The 18,975-nt window shown below is 49.7% G+C and overlaps 1 protein-coding gene across 1 annotated transcript in view; it reads left to right on the top strand.

Annotated features, from left to right (window-relative positions):
• The first annotated feature begins 1,596 nt into the window (after positions 1 to 1,596).
• The window catches only part of LOC142930501 (uncharacterized), a 24,257-nt gene continuing 6,878 nt past the window's right edge, over positions 1,597 to 18,975 (top strand). Inside the window, exons 1-7 of the mRNA XM_076072986.1 lie at positions 1,597 to 2,956; positions 7,304 to 7,380; positions 10,424 to 10,626; positions 11,238 to 11,338; positions 13,884 to 14,569; positions 15,188 to 15,415; positions 16,657 to 16,792. Coding sequence (XP_075929101.1) covers positions 7,329 to 7,380; positions 10,424 to 10,626; positions 11,238 to 11,338; positions 13,884 to 14,569; positions 15,188 to 15,415; positions 16,657 to 16,792 — 1,406 coding nt within the window. The 5' untranslated portion in view covers positions 1,597 to 2,956; positions 7,304 to 7,328. The remainder of the gene's footprint in view (positions 2,957 to 7,303; positions 7,381 to 10,423; positions 10,627 to 11,237; positions 11,339 to 13,883; positions 14,570 to 15,187; positions 15,416 to 16,656; positions 16,793 to 18,975) is intronic.

The raw sequence follows: 18,975 nt of genomic DNA, 5'->3' as shown, positions 1-18,975 counted from the left end.
ACAACCCGTAGCACTAACGCGGCGTGTGAAGGCCTTCGTCCAGCAGTGGATTGACCTTGTGTCGAAAACTCTGATTCTGGTTACGACTGTAAAGACTACGAAAGCTCTGCCTTGGCTGCGGGTGTCGCACGCCGTGACAGACCGCATGCAGCGAAGGGGACGCCATCACGGCGGCGGTGGCGGTCACGGCGGTAGCGACGGCACGGCGTTGGATGACGCGGTGGCCTGGAGCCCCGAGGAGGTCGGCGTGGAGGTGGAGCGAGAGCTGCTGGAGCTGCTGGTGCCTCAGCTGGAACCGTACAGCCGCCAACGCCTGCGCTGCCTCGTGTGGGCCCTGCAGCGGCACGCGGAGGCCCGCGACGGCATCCTCACCAGCGACGAGCTCACGTCAGCCTCGCCGCTGCCTCGTGGCACGCACGGCCCACTACACAGAGCTCACTATACAGGGGTCACTGTGCACAGGGCTCACTATACATAGAGATCACTCCACAGGGCTCACTATACATGCAGATCACTCCACAGGGCTCACTATACAGATGTAGTGGAGTACGAAAGTGTGTTGTGGAAACTGCGCGATTGCATGATCACACGGACAGTGTGGGGTTATTTGGGGTCAGCCTGTGGAGAAGGCGAAAACAGCGTGGGTCGTGTTAGGACAGCCAGGTGCAAAGGCTGGGGCGATGAGGTAACGGTTGGGCCAATTAAGCCAGAGGATCAGCAACGGCGGTGATTGGTTGGTACTGTTGCCGGGGCTGGAGAGGCGTCGAGAAATCTGGCGAGAAACAGGTGCGATGGTCACGCGGAGCGCCGGTTGAGACGCGGGTTTATTAATTGGGGGTGTAATGAGAGCGGATATAAGAGCGGGAGTCGGAGTCAACAGAAGGAGGTGGTTGAATGGTGAAGAGCTTGGAGATGGGTTGAAGTTGAAGAGCTTAGGGGAGCTGGAGTGAGGAGTTGGAGTTGGGAGCTGGACGAGGAAGACGTGGAGTTTGGATACAGAGTAGAAACAGAGTTTGGAAACAGAGTTTGGAAACAGAGTTTGGAGACAGAGTGGGAAACGGAGTTGGAACAGAGTGTGAAGCAAGACGAAGTAGTTAGCAGTGGAGTGAGCATAGCGATAGCGAAGCTGAAGCAAGATGAAGTAGTTAGCAGTGGAGTGAGCGTAGCGATAGCGGAACTGAAGACGCTGTGTGCGGGGTGTGCGAAGTCGCTGTGTGCGAAGACGCTGTGTGCGGAGTTGCTGAACGGGGAGTCGCTGAGTGCGAAGCAAGTGAAGTGCTAGGTGGGGAACAAGGTGGTGAGCGAGACGAGCGGAGCACGGCGAGCGAGCCGTGGTGACCAGGATACAGTGGAGTGTGGAGGACATGTTGAATGTTGTAAATAAAGCGGTGTTCGAAGAAAGACAGAAGTTGCCCACGTAAAGTCGAACACTACACATAGAGATCACTATACAGGGCTCACTACACAGGCCTCACTACACACCAAGCTCACTACACACATGCACGCACAGCGCTTTTGCCGGTCCACTGTTTGATGAGCGCCTCTGGGGGTGATTGGGGCACAATACTCAGGGCGGGTGGGCAAAGGCAGGGGGAGCATAGACGTTGGGGGCATAGAAGTACAGTACAATGGATATCGCTCACTGCCACCTCATAAACATAGCCCCACAGCGGCCCACAACACGCAGGATAGCCACCCGTAGGCCCACAAGACGCACGGTGGCCACCCGTAGGCCCACAACACGCACGGTGGCCACCCATAGGCCCACAACACGCACGGTGGCCGCCCATAGGCCCACAACACGCAGGATGGCCACCCATAGGCCCACAACACGCACGGTGGCCACCCATAGGCCCACAACACGCACGGTGGGGTTCCATCTCCCGTCTCGTGTTCTCCCCACCTCCTCCTACAACCCCGCCTGCCCCCCCCCAGGTCGTGTCTGCAGGAGTGCCAGCTCGCTCTGTCCGAGCGAGCGGTGCGCATGCTGGCCGAGCGATTCAGGTAACGAGCTCGGAGGAGAGGGTGTCCCCTGCTTCGCCATCCGAGATCCTCCCTGATGCACCGCAGGGGCAATCCACTTGTAAAGGTTGCACACTGACTCCGAAATGACGCCTCGTTGCGTCTCTGTCTTTTAAACGGGTGATTTAATTCAAGGCCCCTTTCTCTCCATAGCCGAGTGCCTGGGCCCCTATCTGCCCCGTGGGTCCTGGTGCAGTTGCATGGCTTGCGCGCTCAACAGCCACGGATGGCACAACCCAAAGCCGTAGCCATGGAGTCAACATTGTGGGGGACCAAATCTTCCAGGATGTTTGGGGGTCCCAACCCAGAAAAAAAAATCTAAATTTGAAAAAAACTCATTTCCTGGCTAAATTATAAAAAAGTCACTAACACATGGGATGGACTTTTTATTTATTTTTACAATAATGTCTAATAGTGTATTGTATTACATTGCACTGTTTTTACTTTTGTACCATTTCTTGTTTCATTGTATGTAGTGGCAGAGATTAGGGATTAATAAAGTACAACCATAACCACAATCATATAAACAGAAATCTATGCATTGATTTATATGAAGACAAGTCCAGATATTGTGGCCAAGGTTTATCAAATTGTTGTTTTTATTTACATAGCATAGCAATTATTTTTTATAGCAATATATTGTGGGGGGGAGGGGACATTTTGAGCATATTTGAATATTAGGGCGGGGTGTATCTCCCCCAATTTATATTATAATTACGGCCTTGGATTTAATTACCCGATTGTGAAAGCAATTTGCTCCGTGCCAGAGCGAGCGAGGAGGAGGAGCGGCTGTTAAGTAATATTAAAAAAATACTTTTATAAAAACACGCTTTAATGAAATGTACCGTGCTAGTAATGGAAAAACTCCACGACTCCAGGAAGTGGCCCCGAAGCTCGCCACGACGTAAGGGGACCGTGGTGATTTACAGCCAACGTGAGTTGACCGTGGACAATTAGACCCAAGCCGAAACATAACATATAAAAAAGAATGTTTAAAAATATTGCATTTTTATGATAGAATATGGTATTGTCATCAGTATGACATAAGTATACCAAGTTTGCAGTCGATACCACATTGGGAAGTGGGTTACAATTGAGTTACAAGATTTGAGGATACGACAACAGAGTGAGTTAAATAAAAGCGTGCAATAAAAAGAAAATCACTCTAATTCACTGCAGCCGGATTTGAAACACAACGGTGTTTGTCTCCGTCATTAATTCTTAGAGTACGTGTGTAGTACACAGGTACATGTATAACACACACGTACATGTGTAGTACACAGGTACATGTATAACACACACACGTACATGTGTAGTACACAGGTACATGTATAACACACACACGTACATGTGTAGTACACAGGTATATGTATAACACACACACGCACATGTGTAGTACACAGGTACATGTATAACACACACACGTACATGTGTAGTACACAAGTACATGTATAACACACACACGTACATGTGTAGTACACAGGTACATGCGTGTAACTGCTGGATGAGGGATCTCTCATCGCCGTGCGAGTCGTGTTGGGGGGGGGGGGTGACCATACTTCACCACGCTGGGCGGTGCTAGTTTGGTGAAAGCGTGGAGCATGTGACTGAAGTGCAACAATGGATTTCCGTGCACTGCCCTCTGCTGTCCACAACGTATCTCCCGTAGGAAATCAACAACACACACACACGTTGTGTGTTGTTGATTACCTATGTAGTAGTATGTAGCAGTGTGTGTGTTGATTACCTATGTAGTATCATGTAGTAGTGTGTGTGTTGTTAATTACCTATGTAGTAGTATGTAGTAGTGTGTGTTGATTACCTATGTAGTATTATGTAGTAGTGTGTGTGTGTTGATTACCTATGTAGTAGTATGTAGTAGTGTGTGTTGTTGATTACCTATGTAGTAGTATGTAGTGTGTGTTGATTACCTATGTAGTAGCATGTAGTAGTGTGTGTGTTGATTACCTATGTAGTAGTATGTAGTAGTGTGTGTTGTTGATTACCTATGTAGTAGTATGTAGTGTGTGTTGATTACCTATGTAGTAGTATGTAGTAGTGTGTGTGTTGATTACCTATGTAGTAGTATGTAGTAGTGTGTGTTGATTACCTATGTAGTAGTGTGTGTTGATTACCTATGTAGTAGTATGTAGTAGCGTGTTTGTTGATTACCTATGTAGTAGTATGTAGTAGTGTGTGTGTTGATTACCTATGTAGTAGTATGTAGTAGTGTGTGTGTTGATTACCTATGTAGTAGTATGTAGTAGTGTGTGTGTGTTGATTACCTATGTAGTAGTATGTAGTAGTGTGTGTGTTGATTACCTATGTAGTAGTATGTAGTAGTGTGTGTGTGTTGATTACCTATGTAGTAGTATGTAGTAGTGTGTGTGTTGATTACCTATGTAGTATTATGTAGTAGTGTGTGTGTGTTGATTACCTATGTAGTAGTATGTAGTAGTGTGTGTGTTGTTGATTACCTATGTAGTAGTATGTAGTAGTGTGTGTTGATTACCTATGTAGTAGTATGTAGTAGTGTGTGTGTTGATTACCTATGTAGTAGTATGTAGTAGTGTGTGTGTTGATTACCTATGTAGTAGTATGTAGTAGTGTGTGTTGTTGATTACCTATGTAGTAGTATGTAGTAGTGTGTGTTGTTGATTACCTATGTAGTAGTATGTAGTGTGTGTTGATTACCTATGTAGTAGCATGTAGTAGTGTGTGTGTTGATTACCTATGTAGTAGTATGTAGTAGTGTGTGTTGTTGATTACCTATGTAGTAGTATGTAGTGTGTGTTGATTACCTATGTAGTAGTATGTAGTAGTGTGTGTTGATTACCTATGTAGTAGTATGTAGTAGTGTGTTGATTACCTATGTAGTAGTGTGTGTTGATTACCTATGTAGTAGTATGTAGTAGCGTGTTTGTTGATTACCTATGTAGTAGTATGTAGTAGTGTGTGTGTTGATTACCTATGTAGTAGTATGTAGTAGTGTGTGTGTTGATTACCTATGTAGTAGTATGTAGTAGTGTGTGTGTGTTGATTACCTATGTAGTAGTATGTAGTAGTGTGTGTGTTGATTACCTATGTAGTAGTATGTAGTAGTGTGTGTGTGTTGATTACCTATGTAGTAGTATGTAGTAGTGTGTGTGTTGATTACCTATGTAGTATTATGTAGTAGTGTGTGTGTGTTGATTACCTATGTAGTAGTATGTAGTAGTGTGTGTGTTGTTGATTACCTATGTAGTAGTATGTAGTAGTGTGTGTTGATTACCTATGTAGTAGTATGTAGTAGTGTGTGTGTTGATTACCTATGTAGTAGTATGTAGTAGTGTGTGTGTGTTGATTACCTATGTAGTAGTATGTAGTAGTGTGTGTTGTTGATTACCTATGTAGTAGTATGTAGTAGTGTGTGTTGTTGATTACCTATGTAGTAGTATGTAGTAGTGTGTGTTGTTGATTACCTATGTAGTAGTATGTAGTAGTGTGTGTGTTGATTACCTATGTAGTAGTATGTAGTAGTGTGTGTTGTTGATTACCTATGTAGTAGTATGTAGTAGTGTGTGTGTTGATTACCTATGTAGTAGTATGTAGTAGTGTGTGTTGTTGATTACCTATGTAGTAGTATGCAGTAGTGTGTGTGTTGACTACCTATGTAGTAGTATGTAGTAGTGTGTGTGTTAATTACCTATGTAGTAGTATGTAGTAGTGTGTGTGTTGTTGATTACCTATGTAGTAGTATGTAGTAGTGTGTGTGTTGATTACCTATGTAGTAGTATGTAGTAGTGTGTGTTGATTACCTATGTAGTAGTATGTAGTAGTGTGTGTTGATTACCTATGTAGTAGTATGTAGTAGTGTGTGTGTTGATTACCTATGTAGTAGTATGTAGTAGTGTGTGTGTTGATTACCTATGTAGTAGTATGTAGTAGTGTGTGTTGATTACCTATGTAGTAGTATGTAGTAGTGTGTGTGTTGATTACCTATGTAGTAGTATGTAGTAGTGTGTGTGTTGATTACCTATGTAGTAGTATGTAGTAGTGTGTGTGTGTGGCCGCCCATAGGTGTGACAAGTCACACTGCGGGCTCCTCCCGCCCCCTACAACGCCTTCACACTAAACCGGCTGCGTTAATTACGCCTGGCAGCGTGCAGCGTGGAAGTGCGAGGCCCCTTAAAGCGCGGGTCCCAGGGCGGTCGCTCCGAATCGCTGCCGCCGCCGCACGCCAGAGTGCCAGTGCCGGATGAAGCTAGTGTGCGGGGCCTGTAGGATATGTTATGAAGGGGCCCTAAATAAAACTTTAATATTAAAACACACATTTTTTTACTTGCACAGTAAAGTAATTGTATTTTTTTTATTCGCTATACAGACAGATAATACGACAATTCGCTAACCTTAAACACCCAGTCGTTCATAAAAGTCGAAGGCGGTATAGTACTATAGTAATCGAGCAAGTGCAGAATCACTGAACCGGAATTGATAGCTTGAAAGCGTTTAGCGTGGGGCCCTTTAAAGTGCGGGGCCCGTAGCTATTACACGTGTAGCTACAACACGTGTAGTAGCAGCTACACGTGTTGTAGTAGCAGCTACACGTGTTGTAGTAGCTACTACACGTGTTGTAGTAGCTACTACACGTGTTGTAGTAGCTACTACTACACGTGTTGTAGTAGCTACTACAACACGTGTAGTAGTATGTAGTAGCTACCTGTGCTACGAGGATAATCCGGCACTGCAGAGGACGGTCTTTCTGATGGTGTTGGTGGTGGTGATGGTGTTGGTGGTGGTGTTGGTGGTGGTGATGGTGTTGGTGGTGGTGTTGGTGGTGGTGATGGTGGTGGTGTTGGTGGTGTTAGTGATGTTGTTGGTGGTGTTGGTGATGGTGTTGGTGGTGTTGTTGATGGTGTTGGTGGTGTTGGTGATGGTGTTGGTGGTGTTGGTGATGGTGGTGATGGTGTTGGTGGTGTTGGTGGTGGTGGTGTTGGTGGTGGTGTTGGTGATGGTGGTGATGGTGATGGTGGTGTTGATGATGGTGGTGGTGATGGTGTTGGTGGTGGTGTTGGTGGTGTTGATGGTGGTGGTGATGGTGTTGGTGGTGGTGGTGTTGGTGATGGTGGTGTTGATGATGGTGGTGGTGATGGTGGTGTTGATGATGGTGGTGGTGATGGTGTTGGTGGTGGTGTTGGTGGTGTTGATGATGGTGGTGGTGATGGTGTTGGTGGTGGTGGTGTTGGTGATGGTGGTGTTGGTGGTGGGAGATTTAACGGTGGGCCGACGTCGTCCTCCCCAGGTGCCACGATCCTCACGCCCAGGGGATGCGATCGCAGCCGCTCGGGGCCTTCCTGCAGCAGGCCCAGCTGAGGACCGGTAAATTTCCCCCCCCATAGCCTTAACACCAGATACCCATTTGAGGCTGAGTCGACCTAGGGGAGGCCCAGCATTGGTTCAGATAATCGTCACCGGTGTTGGCCGTGAGTTGGGAATTGAATTCGGGTCACCGTGTTCGTAGCGCTATCCACGCTGGAAGAGTGGGACCCCCCACGGTGGTGGAGGGGTTCACGACACATTCATATATTTACGGGATCTAACCCAACAAAAAATTGTATTATGCCTTGACAGGCTGTTGGGGGCAAGTGCTGTTAGCGAGTAGCAGCACCTGCGAGAGGGCTGGAACAGTACACGACGGGGTGGCGGGCCAACACAACGCCCGGCCGCCTTTGTCTCCCCAGTGGCGATGTTCATTCATCGTACATGGTGCTTATTTGAGGCTGGGTCGACCTAGGGGAGGAGGCCCAGGACCGGTTCAGACAATCGTCACCGGTGTTGTTGGTGGCCGTGAGCGGGAATCTAACTCCGGTCCCCGGTACACGCAGGCGACTTACACACGCAGCAGGCGACGACTTACACACACAGCAGGCGACTTACACACACAGGCGATGACTTACACACGCAGGTGACTTACACACGCAGGCCACTTACACACGCAGCAGGTGACTTACACACGCAGCAGGCGACTTACACACGCAGGCGACTTACACACGCAGCAGGCGACTTACACACGCAGGCGACGACTTACACACGCAGGCGACTTACACACGCAGGTGACGACTTACACACGCAGCAGGCGACCTACACACGCAGCAGGTGACTTACACACGCAGCAGGTGACTTACACACACAGGCGACAGAATATCCGTCGTGTAGCAGGACGTTTGGGCCAAGTGCTGCTTGCAATGAAGGCGGGCGGCGTCCCTGGCACCACAAGGCGTCGTTCGCCACTAAGTAAGGCTGGCGTCACCACATCGCTCGCTCGTGCCAGGCTGGGTGCACATCGAGACCACGTGAAGCGTGCGAGGCTCTTGAGCAGTAGGTGACGGGACAAACCCAGGTGTTGTGGGCCAGATGACTCGAGATGACCGGCTGATGCTCCACTCTCGCGTCCAAACTGTGCCTCCTTGCTGTGCTGTGGCCGGACCTGCGATTTGGCTCGTTGTTGCGTGAGAAACTAAAATACACAGATCCCCCGTGTAGCCTTAACAGACTGCTGGGCCAAGTGCTGATAGCGAGCATTTGTGAAGGCTGGCACGGCACATGGGTGGGTGAGTGACCAGCACCACACCCAACCACCTTTGTCTCCCGAGTGGCGATGTTTACACACCGCACCAGGTACTCATTTGAGGCTGAGTAATCCTAGGGGAGGCCCAGGACCGGTTCAGATAATCGTCATTCGTGTTGGCCATAAGTGGGAATTTAACTTATGGCCAACACGAATGACGATTTTCTGGGTGACCGGGCTCGTAGCGGAGTACACGCTAACCGCTACATTACCCCTCGAAACACACTCGCACACACACACACACACTCGGACGCACACACACACACTTGCATGCACGCACACCCATCATGTATGACATCTTCTCCCACCCCAGCTGGACAGCACTTCCATGCGGACGTCCCACTTGGCCAGGCATCACTCCCCGGCCAAATGGCTTCCTCTCCCAGCCACATGTCCCTCCCAGCCAGATGAACCCCTAGGGTGTACGCCACCCTGACCACCATATGCTGGATGCCACCAAGACCATAATCGAGACTTTATTTTATTCACACGATCGCCAAGATTCCCGATATGAATGGCATCTCGTTTGTTTTCTTGAATATAAAGAACATTTGTTTTTGAATATTATTATAATTTCATTTTATATGACGTCATTAATGCTAATTGCATCCCACAACGCTGTAAATTATTGATATATAAAGGCCAAATCCGATATATAACTACTACCAAGCAAATGAACACCCTCATAAAATCTAAAATTAATCCACAAATAAAGAAATCGCACGAAAGAGAAATCGGCACAAACAACAAAAAGTGATCACAACAGAGAAATTCGCCCATTAAGTCAAATCTCAGACCGCAACGCCGACTTCTGACACATTTCAAGTTGTTATCCGCTCAACGGACGGATGATTGTTTTTTTTATCACCCACAGTCCGTAGTAAATTATGATAATTTAGAATTGAGAACGTACAGGGTTTTTGTTCATACTCATAAAAAAAAACCGAGAGAATGATTCAGGGTCAGCGGGTCACGGAAAACCACAGACAAGAGGCAGCCAGAACCAGTGACAACAATTGCTGCCCAAGTTCTGTGGTCCTACATTGGGATGTTTGTAACCGCACTGCATCTTTAGGCTTCACAGGAAGACAGCGCTGACGTGTGAGATTATTGGTCAAGGAATGTTTTTTTTTACCTAGGTCAAAGGACAGACGTAACTCTCATCAACCCCATACGTCCCAGGTTGTTGCAGTAAGAATGAGGCGTTGCTCTACCACAAAAAAAATGGCTCAATTGTCCTGTCACTGTCAGAAGTTTCTTATAGATATGGACGAGTTTTTTGGATGCCCGGTGGTCGAGACTAACAGTGGAGCAACAGCCAAAGGCAGAAACACCCAATAGTAATACATCCACAACGGAGATGGATCAATGAAATGAGCTTGTGTGCAGGTGCCACGTGGTTTGTTATATTGCAGAGGCCTTCATCTAGCAGCAGATTGGTCCAGGCTGATGATGATGATGATGATCACGTGTATTGGTTAATTATACAAGTCATAATGACTTAGTACATTTTGCACTTTCGGCATTCTTGCAGCGCAAGGATATCAGTAGGGGGCAACGTTGCCACGTGGTTTTATCCGTGAAAGTGATTTAGGGGTAATTTTCAAATTTGTCAAATTGGAGTGAATGTACCTCTACCACCAACGCACTCACCTGGATGTTATCATTGGCATCAGCGCGGGTTTAAAGAATGTTTATTTGAACAACGCGAGAGCGTAACTTGAGGGAGAAGAGGCCTTCACCCAGCAGTGGATGACGACAACGGCGTGCGCCCCCCCCCGCCCGCTGCTCCAGGTCGTGACAGCGTGCGCGCCGCGCTGCGCGCGAGGACCCAGCAGGCGCCGGGGTGCCACGGCGCTCGGGACGCCGCCGACCGGGCCCTGCTGGCCTCGCTGGGTGCCGCGCTGCTCCGCCACTCGTCGCACTTCCAGCCGGAGGAGCTGCGCGAGATCCTCGTGGAGCGGGCCAGAGGGCGCCGCATCATCGCCCACAGAGAGGTGGGCGCTTTCGCCGCCACGGAAGGGGTTTTCGGAGGGAGGCATGAAAGGGTCAAGGAGCAGGCCGTGCCGATTGCCGTCGCATGCCGCTGCTGGTGGAAGGGCCCTCCGGCTCAGGGAGCCTGCCTCCAGAGGGTATTTTTTTGGCCTAGCTACGTCTTGAAACGTTTGTTTTGTTGCGCGCGATGTTATATCGCTTGGTGGACAGAGGCTGGGGGAATTTAAGAAAATTTGCCCATTTCAACCGGCACGTTGAGAGACTGAACTGGAAACCTGCAGTGCGCTCACCAAAACCACCACTGAAGCCCCTTGGCCTTTTACGAAGTCCTTTCAGATCTGGGGCCCATGGCAAACTGCCCCAAGTAACCCCTCCCATCCTGCGGCCTTGGGTTCATCACGGACATAATGGGCATGGTGAAGCATGGCTAAGACCACAAATAAAAACCAGTATTCGATGAATTCCGAGTAAAGTCGGCGTATTCCAGCACCGCGAACGTAGGCTTTGCTCACCAACTGACAAAGCGATGCCGTGCACACATACACAAAGCGTGCCGCCTATTTATATCCGGTGAGCAGGTGCGACGCGTTGTTGTCCATCCCCCGCCGCGCAGATGATCGCGTCGTGCCGCGAGGCTCGCCTGCCCGTGCACGGCCCCCTCCTGGGCCGCCTGATGGCGCGGTGCAGCCAGCAGGAACGCGGCGCCGGGATCCGGTAAAAGCAATCGCGGTGGGGGGGGGGGGCGAACGAGCGCTGCGCGCCGCTGGCGAGCAGGAGGAGATGACCCAACCCAGCCCGCCGCTGTCGTTCTCACGAACAAAGCCGCCAGTTCCTTGGAGGGAACGGGGGGGGGGGTGGTGGGGGGCCTTAATGCCGCTCACGAAAACTCGCCATTCGAGATGTTCGTCGACGAAGTTGCTTCGGTCGACGGTGGCTGTGAGCGGGACAGAAATGAGGCAAGCGGGAGGGAGGGTGGTCGCGATGACCGCGCGGACGTAAAGACCGCGCGGCGCGACGCACTGTGGACGAGACGAATTTAACGAGAGTCTTGAACGAGGACGCAGACTCAAGAGCGTTCAAGTCGCGTTGCTGGAGACCGCGGTGCACTGAGCAGGACCCACATTGGCAATTGGCCACTTGTGTGCATGCAATATTTAGCGAGTTCGACAATTTTCTGACAATATTGAATACCTTTGGGCGGGGGGAAATTGCGCACCCCCTCACACCAACATGTCACCACTGTGAGTGATTGACTAATTTTAATTAACTCGACCGAGACTAACAATGATGACTTGGTAGCAACCAAGGGTGGGGGCAACGGGGCGGGCAGCAGAAGGCAGCAGCGGGCAGCGCAGAACAAATTCAACCGTTGTACCGTACCTCTGTGGTCCCCGTCTTCAACCCGCACTGACCTGCGTGGTGAAGTATGGCCAGATAACTGTCTCACAACCTGCACGGCATTCGGAGGCACTCATCCAGCAGTGGATTGACAAAGAGCTGTGCACGTACACGTGTGCAAGAAGCCAGCGGTGGCGGAGCGATGGTAAAGTGGTCGGCGCACTGCGCCATAAACTTGGCCACACGAGTGAGATTGGCGGCCTCGGCTACATCTCTTGGTGAGTGGTAGCGGCCGTTCTAGCCGGGTCGCCGTTGAAAAAAAGCTTCTGAGCTCAATGGGCCTGAGTACCAGGGGCAGAGCCAGGTGGGGTGACAGGGGCAGAGCCAGGGGGGGGTGACAGGGGCAGAGCCAGGGGGGGTGACAGGGGCAGAGCCAGCGGGGGTGACAGGGGTGACATTCTGCGTGTAAGTGTACGACACTCGGTCTGGCGGACTCCGTGCAACTGCATTGTCAGAGTGTGTCGCCAACCGATGGCGTCTAGTTCAACAGCCTGACTCTCTAATCATTCTTGAAATTAACATTTGTTGAATGTCACCCCGGGCTGAAAATCCTGGCTTCGCCCCTGGGTCTGACCAGGATTAATAATGAATATACAGTGAAACCTTGGATTGCGAGCATAATTCGTTTTCTGGAAACGTGCTCGTAATCCAAAGTACTCGTATATCAAAGCTAATTTCCCCAAAAGGAATAATGGAAACTCGAGATGATTCGTTCCACAACCCAAAAATACTGTATTCATATAAAAATGATTAATACAAAATTCCTTTTTATTATTTAAATTTAATATAAAGTAATCACATTTATTAATTACATTTAATCGTGGCTGGTGTGAGGGAGAGGAGGAGAAGGAGGGTTATTGTGTAGGACGACTTTCACTTGCAGTACAGTTACTAAAGAACAGTCACTACACTTGGACACAAAATAACAAAAATGCTTTACGCACACACACGTGGTCACAACACTATACTGTAGTAAACAGTATACACGTGGTCACTATACTGTAGTTAACAGTATACACGTGGTCACTATACTGTAGTAAACAGTATACACGTGGTCACTATACTGTAGTAAACAGTATACACGTGGTCACTATACTGTAGTAAACAGTATACGCTCGCACGGATGTTGACTATACTAGTGAGGCACGCCGACTGAGACCGAGCATGGGAGATGATTACCCACAATCCCGCAGCGAGAGAGAGAGAATAACTATTGGCTCAGTTGTGATCACATGACACTCGGCAGACAAAGCGTATACGTACTGCTCGTATTGCAAGACCTCGCTCGTTTATCAAATTAATATTTAGTTACAAATTTTGCTCGTCTTGCAAAACACTCGCACACCAAGTTACTTGCAATCCAAGGTTTCACTGTATATACATTTTTATTATTTTACAAACATGAAACAGTCTTGGGCTCTTCCTTCACCACACTGTCCAGTGTGTTCTCCGTCTTCTTATTCTTCTTGTCGTACGGCTGCTGATGTAGAAGCAGAGCAAGAATGACAATTGCACATTCAGGCGGTCCAGCCGCGTCAGGAGCGGCGGAGCAGTGTAATCGCTGTGATGTCCGGTATGGCGGAGTATGGCTCAACAACCGCCCAATACGAACAGCGGCGTATTGGAAGGCCTCAGTTCAGCAGTGAATTGGCGAGGGGCTCCCAGGCAGATTTGCTCTCACTCTCGGCTTGTGTGGTTGCTTTTTGGTTGTTCTGCGCTTTTACACTATGGCCCATGGAGTCCATGAACTCCTCCGTCACTTTACCAAGACCTTTCATAAAAGTAAAACGACAGCGCTGAAACATCACGATGTTATTGAGGATCTGCAATAGAACCGCCCTTGTGTGTTTTCTCAACGCAGCTGGCCCGATTTCCTGGAGTTTCTCTCCGAAGCTCTGCAGAGCGACGCCACCGAGGACCCGGCTGAGACGGCAGCGCCAGGCTCCGCTCTCATGCCGGCGCCGATTTACGCCACGGCGCCAGCACCGGGCTCCAGCACAACGCCAGCTCCAAGCTCCGATGCGCCCAGCTCCACCACGACACGGGCGCCAGCGGCGACACCGTCCGACGAGCGGAGCGCGATGCCACCGCCCGAACCTGGCCCCGGTGCGATGGCGCGGCAAGCGGGACCGCCTCGCCTCGACCGTCAACCGATGCCGACAGACGCAGCAGCGTCCGACGAGCGAGGAGCCACCGTCCGCTCGAGCCCTCAAATCAGCGCGAGGGCGAGGGCGAGCGCGAGCGCGTCCACCGAGGGGAGATGCGCGGTCACGACGGCGCCGGGGCGTGCCGACCGCGCCGCAAAGGCTCTCGCCGGACGCGTGCAGCCGAGCGTCGGCGATGGTGGCGGTAGCGGCAGCAGGAACGTCGTCGCGGGCGCGTGGCCCGGCACGGAGCGGCAGATGGAGCAGCTGCGGGCACCGGCGAGGGTCCCAGGGGTCACGGCGCAGAGCGGGGCAGACGCGACCTTTGAACCCATGCCGCTAGGGTCGAAGGTCATCGTCTCTGATGTCGGATCGGCATCTGAGCGGCAGGCTGTGCCTCTAAGTAAGAGCGCAGCAGCAAAACATTTTGAAGGGATTTTCACTATGAGCGTAAAGCTGTCATCGTGTGTAAAGTTAGTACACTCTGATGTGGTTGAGTTGCAAGTTGTTGAAAATTCGTGATGTAATTATTAATCAAGCACAGTAGAAAGTCTACTGGCCCCTTAAAAATATTAAATGAGAGCTCGTGATGCCGCAACTCTTTTATTCTAATAAATCACCATCTCTGTTTTTTTATCTTCAGCAGCAACTACAAATGTAACTCCTGGTTGATAACGCTAATATTTTACTTTACCGAAAGAACGAAGAATAAGGACAGACCCCTGAGATTCACATCTCGTTTCCAAGGGGGTTCTGACATACTCTCACATAGCTCAGGTCTAATTTAGCCGTGTGGTTTAAGGGCGTTAACGGGGTTACAGCACCGAGCCGACACCACTCATTCAACAGCGGATCAACAAAGGAGTATAACGACACATATATTTACCCGCTCTCACCCAAAAAAAACCTGTATTATGGATATTGGTTGCGTAAGCCGACGTGTTAAACTGAAGGAGAGAGAATATAAACAAACGAACGAAAATAAAACGTAAACTTCTCCTCTGCTCCGCCGCTACCACAGGTGGTAAAACCAGACTGCCACCGTCTCGTCAAGTTGAGCTGCAGCCGCCCAAAGCCCCCACGAAGACGACGAGAGGTTTCTTCAGCGCACTGAGGGCGGCGCTGTCGGGCGCGCCCAAGGAGCCGATAGACGCCCCAGGCGGGGGGTCCTCGCGGGGGCTCGGCCCGGATGGCTCCCACGCAGCCGCCCCTCTCCCGAGCCGCCCGCTCAGCGCCAAAGATGAAACCCGTAAAAAATGTTTTTGTCCTTTATGGTTTTTATTCTTTCATCCCTCTACGGGTGACTCACGTCGGCCGCGAGGCTGACGAAGTCTCCGGTTCATGTTCAGTTGGGATTGCGGTGCATATTTCATGATAGTTATCGATATCACGGCCTCACTTTGATGCACACTTTGCCCTCCCGACCCTACGTTTGCATTTGCACACTTTACAAATGCAGATACTATTTTTTTCGATACCATATGCAAGGGTTTTCTATTTTAGCAATGGCTTGGATAGCCCATCATCGGAGAGTGGGTTAATCACGGTGGCTGCTGATGAGAAGTATTTCCTTAAAAAGAGTGATATCTTGGCGCATTGCTGCTCAGAAACAGTCGCACAAAGGCATTTTTTATCCACTGCAGAAGCCAAGTCGTGCAATTTTCACACGCAATAAATGAGCCGATACGCATCTAGGTGGCAATGTGACGCTGTGTCCTCACAGTGTACTGACTCGCGTCACGCGCAACGAAGGCCCGCTGTCCCTGGCCCTGCTTGGCCCCGAGCCAGATTCAGACGCCTTGTGAGGCCAACGTTTCATGGTTTTGTTCTGGCTTGGCACGGTGAATAGCCAGTGTAAGAAACCACCCATGCCGTGATGGTCCTATGCTGGCATGGCTCTTGTGGCAGTGGAAATAGAGGAAAATGAGTGTTACGTAACACATCTGACTTCTCAGTAAAATTGGACAGCAAAGGCTAAAAACGCACTCAAATAAAACTAGTTTTTCAATTGTATAATACATATCCAAGGTTTTTTTTTAGATTCAGGAGTTTTAGACCTTACTCTTTTAGACCTTCTCTAATCCTATTAAGATGACAGTTTGGCCCAAGAATGCATCACCAAGTTTATTATGCTCATGATGTTTCCATGGACCTTGCCACAGCAGGTCGACTCATATCTATGCGATTTAATACAGCCGCGTGTTATTTTGTAACAAACAAGGGTTTGTCTGTTACTCAAGAGCTCCTTATATGTAACTATTCATGCCTATTTAAACAGTTCATCAAGATTCGTTTTAAAAATGTAACTCTCGCAAGGCGTCAGCGTAAAGTGAAGTCTCCAACTCCGTTTATCCATTCTGTCTCTCTTCTGACCTTTTTATTTACGCGCCATCAAAAAAGAACCATGGCCCGAAACGTCGCCTATTAACCTATCAACGCTGTTAAGGCCACAGTGGATATTGACGTGGAGCGGCTGCGCTTGCTTTGCAGTGGACTTCTCGCGCACGGAGAGCGTCGCGGTGACGGTGAACGGGAAGGCGCTCACGTACCGCGTGGACGAGCGGCACAGGAGGGTCGCGGCGTTCCCCGGGGATCCGCCGGCGTCCGCCCCGGTGCTCGAGTGGGTGTACGTGTCGCACGGGCGAGGGGCACGTCAACCGTCACGTTACAAAACGGTCACGTGCCGTCCGGCTGGGTGGCGCCGTGGATCTTGGTTGAGGTTTTATTTTGCCACAGGGTCGACAGTGGTCATTGGGACCTGGTTACACCATAGAAACCTGGTTACACCATAGAAACCTGGTTACACCATAGAAACCTGGTTACACCATAGAAACCTGGTTACACCATAGAAACCTGGTTACACCATAGAATCCTGGTTACACCATAGAAACCTGGTTACACCATAGAAACCTGGTTACACCATAGAAACCTGGTTACACCATAGAAACCTGGTTACACCATAGAAACCTGGCTTCACCATAGAAACCTGGTTACACCATAGAAACCTGGTTACACCATAGAAACCTGGTTACACCATAGAAACCTGGTTACTCAATAGAAACCTGGTTACGCAATAGAAACCTGATTATACCATAGAAACCTGGTTACACCATAGAAACCTGGTTACACCATAGAAACCTGGTTACACCATAGAAACCTGATTACAACATAGAAACCTGGTTACACCATAGAAACCTGCTTACACCATAGAAACCTGGTTACACCATAGAAACCTGATTACAACATAGAAACCTGGTTACACCATAGAAACCTGGTTACTCAATAGAAACCTGGTTACTACAGATAATATGAACGCCATCCAAAAACGACTGTGCAGGGTCAGGTTTCCGGATGGCAAGGCCGTGCATCAACTTGGTGCGACGGGGGGCAGCCGACTCGCAATAGGAAGGGTATGAGCTTGATGACGACTCGGCCAATCATAACCCCCGGGGCTGGAGAAATAATAATAATAATAAGTGTCACTTTGTAGTGACATGGGCCTGTCGCCAAATAGCAAGGATATTTTTCCGGATCTAAAAAAAGCCTGAGCCTAGACCGTGCTTGCATGGGTGACCACCAAGCACGGGCCGGTTGTTATCTGCTGACAATCTCACCTGGTATACAGGTGGTAGTGGGTTCAATCCTGACCCCGATGCCTGTATATTTTGAGCTTGCACGTTCTCCGCGTGGTCACGTGGATTTTTCTCTGGGTCCTCCGGTTTTTCCTTCAACATTTAGAATCAGCATCAGGGTGTTTAGAGTATTTGGCTGCTATACACTTCCACATGAAAAAGCCACTTCGCTGAGCTGTTATTTGCGGCCAGGTCGCTTCTGAAATGAGCTACAGAGAGAGCTCAGTGGACCTTACCTGGTAAAAAAATGTTTGTTTATTTTTACTTACGTGGTGGGCAGGAGAGAGCAGTTCAGCAAGACCCATAGCTATTGCGTCCTGCTGCCACACTTTCACGCTTCACGCCTTCACCAACCCGCAGTGAGCAGGCGTGGTGGAGTGCGCTCCATAAACCCCACGGTCCATTCGGCACAGGGGACGTGCTCATCCAGCAGTGGACTGATAAAAAATGGCCGTACGCGTACGCACGTGCTATCGTGGATAAAATGACCGCGAGTCGTAGGACTGTGGAATTTATGGCGCTGGATTAGGGCTAATGGAGGTGATAGCGGCACCACGGGCCCAGCGCTCGTTTGATCACTGGGGCCGCTGTGGCTTCTGACTCGAGTTTAATGCAAGCGCAGACGAGCATCTAATGGGAGTCACAACATGGGCCGATGCCTACGGTATTCTCTTGAGATTCGAGATTAAAAGAGAGGGGAAGCGGTGGTGAACCCAGCGGCCTTCGGTGCGGTTCCCGCACCCGGCTGAAATCAGTGGCAAGTGATATCTGTACTGGTATTGGGCGACCCCCTTCCACCAACACATGTCGATCGGTGTGGTGAAGTATGGTCAAAGAACCCCCCATGACTGGCAGAGCAAGCACGGAATGACTTTGCCCAGCAGTGGATTGGCAACAGGCTGCAATCTTGCACACGTACAGGGGCGTTTGTCAGTCCACTGCTGGATGACGGCCTCGCCACTCCGCGCAGTCTGCGAGGGTGTTTGGACCATACTTCACCGGTCAGTGCTGGTTCGTGAAAGTCGAGGAGGGGAGTAAGTGGCAGGAGTACAGAACAACGATCGATTATGCTGTACCGTTTTATGAAGGTTATTTTTTCGTTGTTAAAATCAGCACAACATTTTAAAAGGCTGGGTTGGCGTGCAAAGGCTAGAATGAAAGGCTCCACACACACACA

The sequence above is a fragment of the Petromyzon marinus genome, chromosome 40, assembly GCF_048934315.1.
Source record: "Petromyzon marinus isolate PM22_M1 ecotype Great Lakes invasive population chromosome 40, UKy_Petmar_22M1.pri1.0, whole genome shotgun sequence".
Classification (NCBI taxonomy): domain Eukaryota; kingdom Metazoa; phylum Chordata; class Hyperoartia; order Petromyzontiformes; family Petromyzontidae; genus Petromyzon; species Petromyzon marinus.
Note: the sequence above shows the minus strand (reverse complement) of the source record. Positions and strands in the feature narration are given on the sequence as shown.